The sequence below is a fragment of the Symphodus melops genome (assembly GCF_947650265.1).
Source record: "Symphodus melops genome assembly, chromosome: 20".
NCBI lineage: Eukaryota > Metazoa > Chordata > Actinopteri > Labriformes > Labridae > Symphodus > Symphodus melops.
Genome location: NC_136710.1, coordinates 9,924,464 through 9,941,499, shown reverse-complemented (window position 1 = coordinate 9,941,499; position 17,036 = coordinate 9,924,464). Strand labels below are relative to the sequence as shown.

Below are 17,036 nucleotides of genomic sequence, written 5' to 3'. Positions count from 1 at the left end.
ATGTGTATATATACAAATATATGCATACATATACACACACACACACACATATCTGTCTGTACATGTGTATATATGTATATTTGTATGTGTATATATGTGTCTGGGTTCAATGTCTTCATCTCTGAAATAAAATCTTAAAAATGTTGGGGTAATTTTTGATCATGCTATGTCTTTCAATCAACATGTTAAGTCACTGACCCGCTCCTGTTTCTTTCACTTAAGGAATATGGCAACATTTAAATCAATTGTGTGTCGAGCAGAGCTGGAAATGCTTATTCATGCCTTTATTTCATCCCGTCTTGACTATTGCAATTCCCTTTTTACCTGCTTAAATAAATCCTCACTTCATCATTTACAGTTAGTTCAAAATGCTGCAGCAAGGTTGCTAACTAGGTCCAGCAGAACGACTCGCATCACTCCAATTTTACACTCTTGACATTGGCTTCCGATCAAATACCGAATTCAATTCAAAATCCTTCTTTTAGTTTACAAAGCCCTGCATGGACAGGCCCCTGATTATATTACTGATCTTACTTACATGTTCAGACAGATATGTGTGTGTGTGTGTGGGTATATATGTATGCATATATTTGTATATATACACATATACGTGTATGTATGCCTCATAGTGTGGCTGCTGATTTCAGATCTGTTGCTGTGCAGATGTCCGTCTGTACGTGTGTGTATATATGTATATTTGTATGTGTATATATGTATGTGTATATATTTGTAAGTATATATTTGTGTGTGTATGTATGTATGTGTATATATATATATATATATATATATATATATATATACACACACACACACACACAATGTGGCTGCTGCTGTGCTGATGTCTGTGTACATGTGTGTGTATGTATGTATGTATGTATGTATGTGTGTATGTGTGTGTGTGTATATGTGTGTATGTATGTATTTATGTATTCATGTATGAATGTATGCATGCCTCACAGTGCAACTGCTGATTTCAGATCTGCTGCTGTGCAGATGCGTCTGTCTGTCTGTACATGTGTATATATGTATGTATTGTATGTGTATGTATGTAGATGTGCATATATTTGTGTATATGTTTGTATGCATATGTTTGTATGTATACACATATGTGTATGTATGTATGTATGTATGTATGTATGTATGTATGTATGCCTCACAGTGTGGCGGCTGATTTCAGATCTGCTGCTGTGCATATGTCTGTCTGTACGTATATATGTATATTTGTTTGTGTATATATGTCTATTTGTATATATGTGTATGTATATACACTCAACAAAAATATAAACGCAACACTTTTGTTTTTGCTCCCATTTGTCATGAGATGGACTCAAAGATCTAAAATTCATTCCAGATACACAATATTACCATTTCTCTCAAACATTGTTCATAAATCTGTCTAAATGTGTGATAGTGAGCACTTTTGCTTTGCTGAGACAATCCATCCCACCTCACAGGTGTGCCACATCAAGATGCTCATCAGACACCATGATTAGTGCATAGGTGTACCTTAGACTGTCCACAATAAAAGGCCACCCTGAAATGTGCAGTTTTTGCTTTATTGAGGGTCTGGGGACTCAGAACCAGTCAGTATCTGGTGTGACCACCATTTGCCTCATGCAGTGCAACACATCTTCTTCGCATAGAGTTTATCAGATTGTCAATTGTGGCCTGTGGAATGTTGGTCCACTCCTCTTCAATGGCTGTGCGAAGTTGCTGGATATTAGTGGGAACTGGTACGCGCTGTCGTATACGCCGGTCAAGCACATCCCAAACATGCTCAATGGGTGACATGTCCGGTGAGTATGCTGGCCATGCAAGAACTGGGACATTTTCAGCTTCCAAGAATTGTGTACAGATCCTTGCAACATGGGGCCGTGCATTATCTTGCTGAAACATGAGGTGATGTTCATGGATGTATGGCACAACAATGGGCCTCAGGATCTCATCACGGTATCTCTGTGCATTCAAAATGCCATCAATAAAATGCACCTGTGTTCTTCGTCCATAACAGATGCCTGCCCATACCATAACCCCACCACCACCATGGGCCACTCGATCCACAACATTGACATCAGCAAAGCGCTCACCCACACGACGCCACACACGCTGTCTGCCATCTGCCCTGAACAATGTAAACCGAGATTCATCCGTGAAGAGAACACCTCTCCAACGTGCCAGACGCCATCGAATGTGAGCATTTGCCCACTCAAGTCTGTTACGGCGACGATCTGGAGTCAGGTTAAGACCCCGATGAGGACGACGAGCATGCAGTTGAGCTTCCCTGAGACGGTTTCTGACAGTTTGTGCAGAAATTCTTTGGTTATGCAAACCAATTGTTTCAGCAGCTGTCTGAGTAGCTGGTCTCAGACGATCTTGGAGGTGAACCTGCTGGATGTGGAGGTCCTGGGCTGGTGTGGTTACACGTGGTCTGCGGTTGTGAGGCCGGTTGGATGTACTGCCATATTCTCTGAAACGCCTTTGGAGACGGCTTATGGTGGAGAAATGAACATTCAATGCCCGAGCAACAGATCTGGTTGACATTCCTGCTGTCAGCATGCCAATTGCACGCTCCCTCAATGCTTGCGCCATCTGTGGCATTTTGCTGTGAGACAAAACTGCACATTTCAGAGTGGCCTTTTATTGTGGACAGTCTAAGGTACACCTGTGCACTAATCATGGTGTCTGATGAGCATCTTGATGTGGCACACCTGTGAGGTGGGATGGATTGTCTCAGCAAAGCAAAAGTGCTCACTATCACACATTTAGACAGATTTATGAACAATGTTTGAGAGAAATGGTAATATTGTGTATCTGGAATGAATTTTAGATCTTTGAGTCCATCTCATGACAAATGGGAGCAAAAACAAAAGTGTTGCGTTTATATTTTTGTTGAGTGTATTTGTATATATGCGTGTGTATGTATGTGTGTATGCTTTACAGTGTGGTTGCTGATTTCAGATCTGCTGCTGTGCAGATGTGTCTGTCTGTCTGTACATGTGTATATATGTATATATTTGAATGTGTATATATTTGTATGCATATATTTGTATATATACACATATATGTGTATGTATGCCTCACAGTGTGGCAGCTGATGTGCAGATGTCTGTCTGGTTGTCTGTACATTTATATATGTGCATATATTTGTGTGTATATATATATATATATGTATACGTATGTATGTATGTATGTATGTATGTATGTGTGTGTGTGTGTGTGTGTGTGTATGCATGCATACCTCATACTGTGGCTGATTTAAGATCTGCTGTTGTGCAAATGTACGTCTGTCTGTAAATGTGTATGTATGTATATATTTGTATATGTATAAATATATGCATGTGTATGTATGTATGCCTCATGCTGATTTCAGATCTGCTGCTGTGCAGATGTATGTCTGTACATGTGTGTGTATATATGTATATATTTGTATGCATATATTTGTGTGTGTGGGTATATATTATATGTCTGTGTGTGTGTGTGTGTGTGTGTGTGTGTGTGTGTGTGTGTGTGTGTGTATGTATGTATGTATGCGGCTGCTGATTTCAGATCGGCTGCTGTGCAGTTGTCCGTTTGTCTATACATGTATATATTTGTATATACTGTATATATTTGTGTATATATATATATGTATATATATTTGTATGTGTGTATGTATATATATATATATATATGTGTGTGTGTGTGTGTATATGTGTATATATTTGTGTGCATATATTTTTATATATGTGTATGTATGTACTATATGTATGCCTCATAGTGTGGCTGCTGATTTCAGATATCCGTCTGTCTGTACATGTGTATATGTATATATTTGTACGTGTATGTGTATATATTTGCATGCATATATTTGTCTGTGTGTGGGGGGGTATATATTATGTCTGTGTGTGTATGTATGTAAGCCTCACAGTGTGGCTGCTGATTTTAGATCTGCTGCTGTGCAGATGTCTGTCCGTCTGTACATGTGTGTGTATGTATGTATATGTGTGTGTGTGTGTGTGTGTGTGTGGATATATGTATGTATGTATGTATGTATGTATGTATGTATGTATGTATGTATTTATTCATGTATTCATGTATGTATGTATGTATGCATGCCTCACAGTGTAGCTGCTGATTTCAGATCTGGTGCTGTGCAGACGTCTGTCTGTCTGCACATGTGTATATATATATATATATATTTGTATGTGTATATATGTTTATTTGTATATATGTGTATGTATATATTTGCATATATGTGTGTGTATGTATGTGTGTATGCCTCACAGTGTGGTTAATGATTTTAGATCTGCTGCTGTCTGTCTGCCTGTCTGTCTGTACATGTGCATATGTGTATGTATATATTTTTACGTGTGTATATGTGTATGTATTTGTATTTATGTATATGTGTATATATTTGTATGCATATATACACATATGTGTATGTATGTATGTATGCCTCACAGTGTGGCGGCGGATTTCAGATCTGCTGCTGTGCATATGTCTGTACATGTGTGTATATATGCATATTTGTTTGTGTATATATGTTTATTTGTATATATGTGTATGTATGTATATATTTGTGTGTGTGTATGTGGTATGCCTCACAGTGTGGTGCACAGCAGCAGATCTGAAATCAGCAGCCACACTATGAGGCATACATACACATACATGTGTCTATATACAAATATATGCATACATATACACACATACAAATATATACATATATACACATGTACAGACAGACATCTGCACAGCAGCAGATCTGAAATCAGCAGCCACAGTATGAGGCATGCATACATACAGTACTTACATACACATATATATACAAATATGTTTACACACATAAAATATATATACAAATATATGCATACACACACATATATAGAGAAATATATATACAAAATATGCATACCAATTGTAGCCTGCCGCAAAACTGCTTTTTGCACGGCCTATTTAAAAAAAACACGGCCTTGAAATGACTGCACGGCTTGACCTAGGCCGTGCAAATATCTACATTTAATAGAAATGCTTACTATGTACACAGGTTTCTCAACTGTGCGCTAAATGTCTGATGAGGCTACATTCTAATTCTGGCAAAGAATATTTTTGCCGAAAACCGGTACCAACACGCAGAAGACGGGAGGCGCACTCGAGACATCAACCCACACCGGCCACCGCTCAATTCGTTCGTTCTATGACCTAGATACAGTTTATCTCTGGGAAAACACCACGCTCCTCAGGCACTTCCCCAGAACAACAGGTACGTAAAAGAAGGCACATTCTCGACCCATCATTTAAACATGAACTGTCGGATTTTAGCGCAATTGTCTTGTGTTTGTGTGTCGTCCTGTGCGCAAGAACATGATAGCCAGAAGACAGCCTATCATGTTGCATCACCATACCGATTAAAATTTATCTCTGAGTTAGCCGAGGCTACCTGCGCCTACAGCTAGCCTACAGTGACACTGTCTGATCAGTTGGGTTCTATTCGCTGGTTGTTGACGCAACGTCATTGCTGATTGTGTAAATGAATGACAAAGGGCGCTAAGAGGCTTTAAGTGTCTATAAACATGCGACAGTTGAAAAATCACGTCAACTCACTGTGCATGCATGCGTGCGTGTGTGCAGTTGTATGTGTGTGTGTGTGTGTGTGTGTGTGTGTGTGTGTGTGTGTGTGTGTGTGTGTGTGTGTGTGTGTGTGTGTGTGTTTGAGGAAGCAGAGATATGCATGTCTGCAGGCAGTCAGAGATGTCTCTCTCTGGTAAAGATTCTTTTGTTGTCTTTGTTTTTGGTCAACACACACAAGGGAGGGGCAGATTGTGTGTGTGTTTGTGTGTGCATGTATGTGTGTATATGTGTGTGTGTATAAGTGTATGTATTTGTGTGTGTGTATGCATGTGTGTATGCGTCAGTGTGTTAGGGAGCACATAACCTCCGCTGCGCCGTGCCGCCGTGAGTGACACTGAAAAAAATTGCACCCCCTGTTTTCCCATTTCTGCCTAAATCACTGACTGTGAGGCATACACGCAGTACACACACACACACACACACACACACACACACACACACACACACACACACACACACACACACACACACACACACACACACACACACACACACACACACACACACACACACACACACACACACACACACACACACACACACACACACACACACACACACACACACACTCCTTCTAAAAGTGACTAACTCCTGAATCAGCAGTCCTCTGCTTTAAAGACATCTGCAATGAGGTGAAAATATCATAAAACAGCACAGCAGCAGATCTGAAATCAGCAGCCACACTGTGAGGCACAGTGTATCTGAATGAATTTAGCCCCGGAGGCTAATCATGCATAATAAGCTATTAGGCTCCAGAGATAAATTATAAGATACATTATGGTGTGTGATGACGTAGTCAACTTCTAATCTGTGTCCCTTTTAATTCCACCACCAGAGCCCTATATTCAACATTTCACTCCTCATGGTGCATTTTTGGAACCTACATGACTGCTTTTTCAGAATGACATTTTATAAATTTATAAAAAAAATTCCAGTAGCAGCCAATCAGGAGCTTGTATATGTTAGATGCAACAAATACGGATCCTTAATTGTTTCGATCAATTTGATTAACAAAAGATTGTTTATAAAAAGTGATGTTTCTATTAAAGATGTTTAATGTAGGAAAAAAAAAAGTCAACGACTATAAGAAAAGTCAATTCATTTTTAAAATACTCATACTAATACAAATGAAGCTAAAACTTCCAATGGGTACAAGCAGAAAATTTAATGGCTCATTATTTAAAAATCCATCAACTAAAAGACATAAAAAAAACAACAAGTGTCACCAAACTAACAAGAAACGTTTCCTCAAACCATTTCACCTTGATTGCTTTTCCCGTCAAACACACAAACGACAGACAGCTGGTGTCTTAAGTGCGCTGTGTTTGTGATTTATTGTGCCTGACACGGTTTACCTGTCATAAAGCTGGATGGTACACGGGATAAAGAGGAGAGCAGTCGACTTCATGGCTGCTTGATCGAGTGCTATTAGGCTCTGTGTCTGGTTGACACAGTTTCATAACAAACATAAATATGAGCACATTTGTACAAATGTCCTTGACCAACATCAGTGCCATTATTTCGAAGCTTCTAAATACAATGACATCCAAGAAGTTAAAACCTTTAAAACAGAGAGATGGTACACTCGAGGAGAAATGTGAATAACTGGGCATCTATTGTTTCTTGGAATAAGTACATTTTCTCCTAAAGACTCCCAATCCTCTTACTCCAGACATCCCTGAACAATACAGAGAAAGTATGAAATTAATGTTAGTGAAAAGCTTCCTCGATATGTTTTCCCCTTCCCCGTCCTTTCCAACAGGCTGTTTTCAAAAATGCATACTATACCAGTAATACATACTGATTTAGCCAAAATGTAGCATGCAGTATATAGTATGCAAACAACTGCAAGATTCGCACTATGCCAAAAATACCAGGATGTCATACTGATTCGGGAAAAATGTACAGTATGCATTGGACCAGTCTACCTCATGTACTGTTTCCCACAATGCAAAGTGCTAGCTCAGAGATCTAAATGTCAAAGCGCAGCTGTTTTAACTGTTGTTGTTTATATCTGTATACCAGGACCGGCAACCAGGTCAACCAGGCCAAGCATACTTCAAAATAACTGATTACAGAAAGTCATACAACATACGACTGTCTAATGCAGTAAGCAGTATGAAGTATATATCGTATATACTGCATACTGTATATACTAGTATATAGTATATACATACACGGCTACATATATAGTAGTATGCAGTTTCTAAAACAGCTTTACTGCAGCCAGCAGAGTGATCAGGCTAAGTGAGGCTATCTGTACCTGATTGGACAGAGAAGCCTTCAGTTGTTGTTGTGTTTTTGTTTCAACCTGAAAAAGGTGAAATAATACAAGTGTCCTGTTTACTGCTGTTAGTGGATATTAAACTGTAGAGTCTAATTATTATTATGACATTGTCCTGTTAAATCATAATTATTGTTACTATTATTCCTGAAATAGTTTGCTCCAATTAGAGCGGGGCCAATAGAAGCATGACATTAGCTTGAGCCAGAGTCTGGGAGAACTGTTGTTTGTGGCAGCTTGCTGTGAGGCTTTGTTTTCTTTCAGTTTGTAAAAGTCTAGTTTCTTTTTTTTATTTGTTATTTTTGCTCTTTTGTTTAATAAATCCACCACTTTATTTTTGCAACCATTTCTTCCTGCTGTTTAGTTCTTCTTAAAGAACATCTTTTGACTCACCACCACAGCCCAACAGCCACACTGAAATCCAATTTTTAGACAACCAGTAATGCTGGGGGTTCCAAAACTTTTCAGCCCGCAGCCCCCAATATAACAGAGCTAGAGACTGGGGACACCTATTGTCCCTGGAGGCGCTTAAAACATCTGACATTGCACACAGCCACACACACTACTAGGCCTCTCCAAACACTGGCATTAGAACACCACACAGTAGCCCAAACACCATCATATGTTTGTATATATTTCAAAAGTAATGGGTAAAATGTGCAATTTAATTTATTTAAATGTGACCCCCACTTTGGGAACAACTGATTAAGGTGACCTAACTTATCATGACAATCATGCATTCATGTAGACCAGGGGTGTCAAACTCCAGTCCTGGAGGGTCGGCTTCCTCAGACTGTTAGATGTCTCCCTGCTCGGACGCAGCTGAATCCAATGAGTGAGTCGTTATCAGGCTTCTGCAGAGCTTGATGACAACACATTGTTTTAAAGCAGGTGTGTTAGAGCAGGGAGACATCTAAAAGTCTGAGGAAGCCGGCCCTCGAGGACTGGAGTTTGACACCTGTGATGTAGACTGTACTGCTCTCTGGCTGCCTTTAAGCCTAAACGCATTCCTCTTATGCATCATCAATTTATCATCTAAGTTACCATCATAGTTTGGTAAGTTATTAACACATAATGAAATCCCACAGCTCATAAATAAGAAGCCAAAACCCCAAACTATTCAGTTTACTTCTATAAAGAAGAAACAATTTTGTGTTTTTGAACTTTCAGTTTAATTACTTGCTGACTCATCGTCTGCTTAATCAACATTGTTTTGGCTCCACTTGCTCCTATAGTTACAAAATCTCAGAGATACACTTGGAGCTACACTGCTCAGAATAATTAAAGCAACACTTCACAGTCGTCACAGTAAAGCACCAACGCAGGAAACATTCAGGGATATCAAGCCTGTCCCTTTATTGTGAATCCCTTTGAGCTGCTAGTAGCTTTTCAAGTGTTGGCCTCTGACTGTATTTTGAATTGCTCCGCGACTCTCTGCACTTTTGATTATGTCATCTAAAAAAAATAGCGAATAGGATTCTTACATATAATTAATACATTTTTATTTAATGGCGCCTTTCAAGCCACCCAAGGTCGCCTTACAGTGGATAAAAGCAGTACAGGAGGTTAAAACCAAACATAAAACAAACAAAAGACAGGTCTAGTGTGAAGTGAACAGTTACAGTGAGTATGCCAGTTTAAACAGATGGGTTTTGAGTTGGGATTTAAAGGTGGAGATGGACTGACTGTCTTATGTGTGTGTGTGTGTGTGTGTGGGGGGGGAATTCAGGTATTCCTTCATCTAAATCTGTGATAAAAATAAAAAAAACTAACCTAGTGCCTGTATATTATTCACACTAAATCAGGACCAGACTGTTTGGTATTCAGTTTAAGCATGTCATTAAATTAACACATTCACTCTCTCATATGTTAGATAATCAACTTTTCAACAACAGAAAAGAGCTAAATCGGTCATTTAGAGCTTATGAGGAAAGAAGAGTGTTTACACACCCAAGTAAAGGAATTCATTTTGTCCATAAATCAGATTTCCTCTCTGGTGTCAGAGTCGTCGTGTTAAGCTACATTAATCTCAATTATATATTTTAACAGCAGCTATAAAAGCAGTCAGTGATTCGTATGTTTCACAGCTACAGCTGGGTTGTAACTACACTGTCATGTAATTGCAGTAAACCGCTAAGAGGCAGGATTCAATGTAAAACAAGCTTACAAAATATTTCACCCGACCCTTCCTAAATGGCATCAGGCAGCAAAGCCTTATTACCAGGAGCTCGGACCCGGGGGACCAGTGAGGAGCCATTAGGAGCCAGCACAGTCTTGCTCGCTGGGTGCAGCCTTTGGCAACATCTCGGAGCTCTGCTACCTAATTGATCAGACATCGAGCAGCCCGAGCGCTGGTGTGGGCTTTTATAACGGCTGCCGTTATTACGCTTGGTCTGCCCTCAGCTCTGAGGCTCAGGGACTTTTCTATAATTCACTTTGCAAAGCCTCATGGGGCGATGCTAAAGGCAATACCTGCATGAGCTTAGTGACCAGGACTCACAGGGTCAATTGCTATCTGAGGGGAAAACACACAGAGGCCAATGACAGCTGTATATTATCGGGAGAGCAGAAACAAAACACAAAAACACTATAAGTAGTGGAGAGCGCATTACCCAGACATCCATCTGTGGCGGCATCTTGGTATATAATCATGGATTTTTACTAGCAGTGGAGTACTTTCATTGTATGGAAAGAGTACCTACACAGATTCCACCTATTAAGCAGCTTTTTATAGATCTCTATACAGTGAAACCTCAGCCTGCAAACTGTATTGATATGATGATACCATGGAGACTTTACTTTGAGCTCAGCCCGCTATTGTCGGCTTGTTATTGATTGTTGTCGCGTCAGCTCATGGTCTCTCTCTCTGCCACATACAGTACACACTTTTTCATATTGCAGCAGATACACACACTATTTAACCTGCTTTCTTTTCACTTAGATTATGCACATGGATTAAGCAGCAATACAATTATCAATTTTCAACTACGGGGTGTGATCTGAACAGATCACGGAACAGCATGGGTCTGTTAACTACTAACACCCAGCCTCAGCTTGGAGCTCAAGCATCACAAACAGCCTCTATCTGAGCTCCAAAATGCAAACCTAAAATGAAGTAGTAAAATCCAACGTATGTGACGACGTTTATGACCGATCTTACAAAAAAACGAGAAACAATCTGACGGTTCCTGTGTGGCTGATTTAACCTGTCATTACGACTACGCATGTTATCTGTAAACTGATCTGGTTTTTTGCAATTGTTGTTTTCTTTTTCTTAACTTACTGTCTGTAAACAGTTTTTTTAATCCTGGACTATTTATCATGACGCGTGCTGCTTCCCTCTTGGCCAGGTCAACCTTGTGAAAGAGATCTTGTTAAATAAAATAAAATGACTCGTGTGAAGACAGCAACCAAATTAAATTTGAGAAGGAAAGATTCAAAGTAAACTCTCAGATACAGAGAGATGTCCCGCCATAAACCTCCCAGTTTCCAAATTAGAATCACTTGAATTAAAATCTCAACCTTAAGTGTTTCTAAAACAACTTCAAACCTCACACGATGTGTGTGTGTTTTACTAATTTCAATCAAACCGGCATCTAAGTGTTTGGATAGATGACACAGAGCCAAGAATGTGTGTGCAGGTACATGAACATGAGTGACAGGTTTGGAGCCGCATGCTGACAGCTGTTGGGACTTTTTAAAAACAGGTGTGCATTAGACTGAGGGCATGTTTGTGGGAGTAGGATGCTTTAAGTGGCCAAACGTCCCCTGACAACTGTCCCCTCGCCTCACGTCAGGGCAGGTATCCTCTCACGCACCGCTGCTCTCTCGGTTTGGTTTCTTATCTGCTGCTTTCTCCTGACACTGTGGGTTCTTATGTAACTCCAGTTTATGGCACTTCATAAAACATGGATGAAGGAAGACAAATGTTTACACTACAGGGAGCCCTCCACTATACTATGTAAAAAAAAATGATGAGCTACAAAAAAAAGTGAGTCAATTTTGAAGCTGTTTCTATGAGAAGTTCATATAAAGTAATTAATTGGTAATTATTTCCTGATTATTTTTTTTTAAATCATCTTTTGAAAGTTACAAGGCAAGATTGAAACTGGCAAGAGCTCACAGCAGTTGCAGGACAAATGCCGTGTGGTAGAAGGACAATGGTGAAATGATGGTGACATCTGGCCGGATACATACAAACAGGAAATGCTGTTTACTGTATCTGTGTTCGACTCCAAGTTATTTAAATACATTATATCACAGTTATTTTTAAACTTTAGATTGGTGCTTTAGCATGTGAAGCTTTCTGGTTAATGTCAGGACAGTGATGTTTACAATGTGCAGCCTCATTAATAGTTCAGTCCCACAATTATCCTTTTCAGAATAAAAGCCTGACATTAGAGCATAAACCTGAAGGACTCACTCTATGGATCTGGATACTTGTGACAATTGTATGTTGAACATCAGCTTAGATTAATCTTGTACAAAGAGCCTGTCTAGCTGACTCAGGACATTCCGTTTACATGCAGCGATGTACAAGTGAATGCTAAGCAGAGGAAGAAACAACATGTACACAACTTTCCATCAACGCCACAGTGTGTTACGCTAGATAAGGTCACGTCAACAAGCTGTATGAGGTGTCCCTGTGTGTTCCTAACGTTGGCTTTATTGGTGTATTGCCTTGTGCAAGTCGATTATTTTAGAGGCTAAATGAGCCTCAATTATTTGATTCAAACCACACACACATGCACACACGTACACACAAAAACAGAAGTGTAGCTTGTTCATTCAGGAATATGAGTCAGTACTTTAATTGACTTTGTGGAAGCGTTTCCTGCTTGTTGTAAAGACTCTTAAAATCCTAACAAAGATGCATTTTAGGGAAGAAAAAAACAATATGTGCAAACACAGACCCAACAATCTGCATGTTGAAAAAGTCTGTTTTAGAAAAATCTCCAATAATATCTGGTTCACTTTTAGACGTCGGCCTCACTCACCTTCAGTCTCTTGCAGGAACTTCTGCTGACCACAGCTGCCCATTAACTCGTACTTGCTTTTCTCTTCGGCCTGTAAGACACACAGACAGTTAACACCCGTTGATCTGAATTTCCAGTGAGTGACCAGCACGTAATTTTATCACATAAGCAGCATTAGCGAGACTTTTTCCTCAACCTCTCAATGAACTGGAGTATTTATAGTGTAGTATTTACCGAGCACTCAGGGTTACGTCCAACATGTGGAAACACTGTCTGCAATGCTTCTGGAAGGATCACCATGCCTTTATGGAATTGCTGCCACATAATCTCTGATTCCAGGCAGCTACTGTAAGCACCGCTATTGTGGTGTGAAAATTAGAGCTGGAGAGTGGCCATATTGCTTTCAGTCTCGCTGAAAGGCCACAAAGAGGGAATCCTTGATGGACCATCATTATGTCGAGACAGATTGAAGCTATTACATAAAAGTGTAGGTTTGTCATAATGAGCATCAGCTGGTCGAGGTGGATTTTCCAGCAGTAGTTATTGAGTTTGAAGAATTGTTTCAAAATAATAACTGTTCAATGTGAAAGTGCTAAAGGCGTCAATAAATATCCTGACATTTGATAGCATCTGGCGCGGTTATGTGAGGCAAAGGAATATCTTCAAGAAATAATGTGACTGGTTAATATTCTGGTTTATCTTCTGATAAAAAAAATGAAGTGATTGCTAAGGCTCTCATGTTTGTGCATTCAGTGTTTATCCGAAAGGCAGTTAGCTTAGCTTAGCACTTAGTGTGAAAAAGGTACAAAAAGAAATTTCATTTTAAGGGAACAAAGAAGTTTGAACTGTAGCTATTTCTTGAACCATAACAGATTATTCATACAGCTGTGTCTACAGTGCTGCTTGGAGCCTAGTTGTTTGTGCACACGCTCTATGTACGGTGGCTAAAATAACCCGAGTGGATGGCCCGGGCTCAGGTCCAATCTGTGGCTCCTGTCCTGCATTTCATTCCACACACAGCAGATTTGATGGTACCTTTAAAGGTAAGTGTGTCCATTAACTTGTTAGATACACCTCGATAAAACAAGTTAAGATGTTATTTAATAAATCCTACTTTCATAAGTTACAGTAGAAGACACCACAAACTTCATATTATCAATAAGTGAAACATCTCCCCCTAAATCAAATAACATCAGACTCCCGAGTTTGTACCTTGAAGTCTCATAGCACTCCAATTCATGAAAGTTACTCAGCTCATTACAAAGACAATCTCTTCTTTTTCAGCAGTCTACCTCGACTCATTTGCCACAAAGTCTAAATCTACTAAACTCTAAGTAAACATCATTTATCCCCTTTCCAGCTCTACCACAATGATCTGCCATTCACTCTTTATAATCCCCCGTCAAACGTTCGGGCCGTGTTATCACACGTTATCCCAGGAAATGTCGAGCAGAACTCGAAGTACAACGACCCAAACAGTGAAAATGTGTGAGCTGTTGATAGCATAAAGAGGATTAGAGGAGTTTTTGATTGGCCTACCTCGGAGTTTCTCTCTAGCGCCCGGCTCTCCATGATCTCATAAGCAGGATCCGCTCTGCGTCTTTCCTCTTTACTATGATGCCTTTTGTCTGATGAGAGGAAATAGAAAGTGTGTTTTAGACATACGGAGCCAAAGTGGAGTTTGATGTAGTTCAAATCAGGCTTATATGCTGCTTCCTGGGTACAAACGCATTCATCGTTTTACAATCCTGCAAACTGAAGCATTCAAAAAAAGAACAGGTCAGTGGATAACCTTCACGGGACAGACTCCAGAAGCTGCATGCTTGTTAAGGTAAGAGATGCACCATGCAAGAGAACACTGGTTTTTTTGGTTGTTTTTTTTATCCATTTGGAACATTTAAGTCAGTCATAAATAGAAAAACAAAATAAACTAAAAGTTAATTAAACTTTTAGTTTATTTTGTTTTTCTATTTATGACTGACTGATAAATCAAGGAAGAAGAAAGGACTGCACACAAGGTTTCAACCAGGGACAGAGGAGGGGGGGGGTCACAATAGGCTGATAGACACTGATGGCAGGTGTGTTCAAATATTCAAAATGTCCCAAGATAAAACATCAATCTGTGACAATATAGATTTATATTTAGCCTACGTACTGTATGTGAACTTTATATTTCTCCTGGTGCTGTTTTTAAAAGATGATCCTTATTGATGGACTTAATCTCAGTGGCTATACACTGTCCCTGCCTAAATGAACACAAACTAAATGTATTGAGCTCAATGGGGTGGATAAAAAAAATTCAATAAACAGACGGCATGACTCACTAACACTTCTTATTTCACTAATGTCATAAGATGACATGTATCCTCCTGACACAAAGGCTGCTTAGACGCTTAGAAATCTGTAATTCGGCTTTACACGAGTCAGTCGAGGACTTTTTAGTTGCTAGATAAAAATGTTTTTTTTTGCCTTCCATTGCTTCACTTTCAGGAAAAAAAGGAATCACTTGGCTTTTGAAGGCGGTTGTCGTCTCAATAAACCCTCATTACAGAAGCGTTATCAAAAAGGTGGTAATGATTCTCTACAAAAGTGAGCGTATCACGTTTAATTTTCATGGTTATTTAGTAGAGTGAATCCATCTCACGACCCTCAGGAGGATGAGTTGTAAAAGCAGAACAGAAAAGGTAACACCACAGATTGCAGAGAGAAAACAAGCCATTGATTAAAAGGAGGAAGAAAAGAAGCCTGGAGGAGAGTTGTTGTTTTTTCCCCCCACTGATGATAAAAGAGACCAGCAGGCCGGACACAAAGACAGGATCCTTCTGAAAAGAGCCGAAGAAGAAAGACGACACCGGAGGACTCGGGGGAGCTTTGTGGAGAGGCCTCTTACCTTCACTGGTCACCTTCAGACCATTCTTCTCTTCATACTGACACGGCCCGTCTGCACTCTGCGATCCAGCTGCAGCATTAGCAGCTACTTCCTGGTCTTCATTTCTCTTCTGCCCGGCTGGAAATGTCTTTAAGGGGAAAGTGTTCCCGTTGCGGTGCATGTCAGCAGGTGTGGCCCGTGGAGGAGGCTGACAGCGCGCTCCTTGACACTTGAAACAGTTTTCATAAATGACTGTTTTCTTTTCTGGCCGTGCATCTCGCGATGGGGCACAGGTGAAAGTAGCCGCAGAGATGAGCTCATTCCTGGAGCTCATCGACTCATACAAGTTCAGTCTGTTAGACGTCGCCTCCAGCTGCCGAGCGGCACTAGGAAAGCCTAGCAGATCGGCTAAGAGACATGCTAATTTCTCTCTCCCCTTTTTTGGCAACAGTGAATCCTCACTCATCCTCGCTGTTGGCGTCTCCAGGCCAAGAGAGGAGCAGGATTTCACATTATTGTTTTGGCTGCAAGATGATTTGTCAACACTTGGATCTGCTGGATTGAAAATATGATATTCTGGAGGCAAGAAAAACCCTTAAAACACTTTGATTTGGTCTCAAATCAACTTAAAAAGCAATGAATGCTTTTTATCAAACATGCATAGACTCCCTTCATACATGCAGGATTAAATTCATGCAGTGTTATTTTACACTTACCTGGTATGGCAGGGATCACTGATCCACTTGCAGGGATGTGCGGTGTCCCCTGTGACATGAAACAGAAAATTATACTAATTATATTCTTTACGCTCACTGGTTTAATTAGAGGGTATTCATGTGTACTATAAATACGAACACGTTGGCCTGGTGTTTTAAAGGCTGGCATTGATATAGACATTTTTTTAATTGCTAACAATCGTGTGGAAAGCATGAAACCAGCGGTGCATTCATCCGTGTATCAATGCCTCCTGACTTCCTCAACATGTCTGTGTTTCTAAGCCACAAGCTGATTGGTTCGTGATGAAGAAGTTTATGTAAAAAAAAAAAAAAAAGGTTCCATCTTTTTGAAGAAAGGCGACATCATTTCCGTTAAACAGCTGAAACCAAAGAGGAGTCAATAGTGCAATGTGGGGACTATTTTCAGCGGTGGATTTGTTCTGCCGTGCAGCTCAATAAAAAAAGATTCTACATTAGGCTTTCAAGCACAGATAATATGCTCCAACAGGCTCAATTTATTGTTGGCTTTGGGTCTTTTCATTGGATTTGTAGACAATAAGAAACAAATACAACATCACCAGTGC

At 39.9% G+C, this 17,036-nt stretch overlaps 1 protein-coding gene across 5 annotated transcripts in view; it reads right to left on the bottom strand.

Annotated features, from left to right (window-relative positions):
- Nucleotides 1-17,036, bottom strand: part of LOC306841207 (protein Dok-7-like) — a 50,737-nt gene that overhangs the window by 9,434 nt on the left and 24,267 nt on the right. For 2 of the 5 annotated variants that reach the window (XM_079370935.1, XM_079370938.1), the window contains exons 8-11: nt 16,453-16,501; nt 15,758-16,312; nt 14,407-14,495; nt 12,889-12,958 (exon numbers count right to left, since the gene is read on the bottom strand). In XM_079370935.1, coding sequence (XP_079227061.1) covers nt 12,889-12,958; nt 14,407-14,495; nt 15,758-16,312; nt 16,453-16,501 — 763 coding nt within the window. The remainder of the gene's footprint in view (nt 1-12,888; nt 12,959-14,406; nt 14,496-15,757; nt 16,313-16,452; nt 16,502-17,036) is intronic. The other 3 variants (XM_079370936.1, XM_079370937.1, XM_079370939.1) reach the window with 3 other exon arrangements.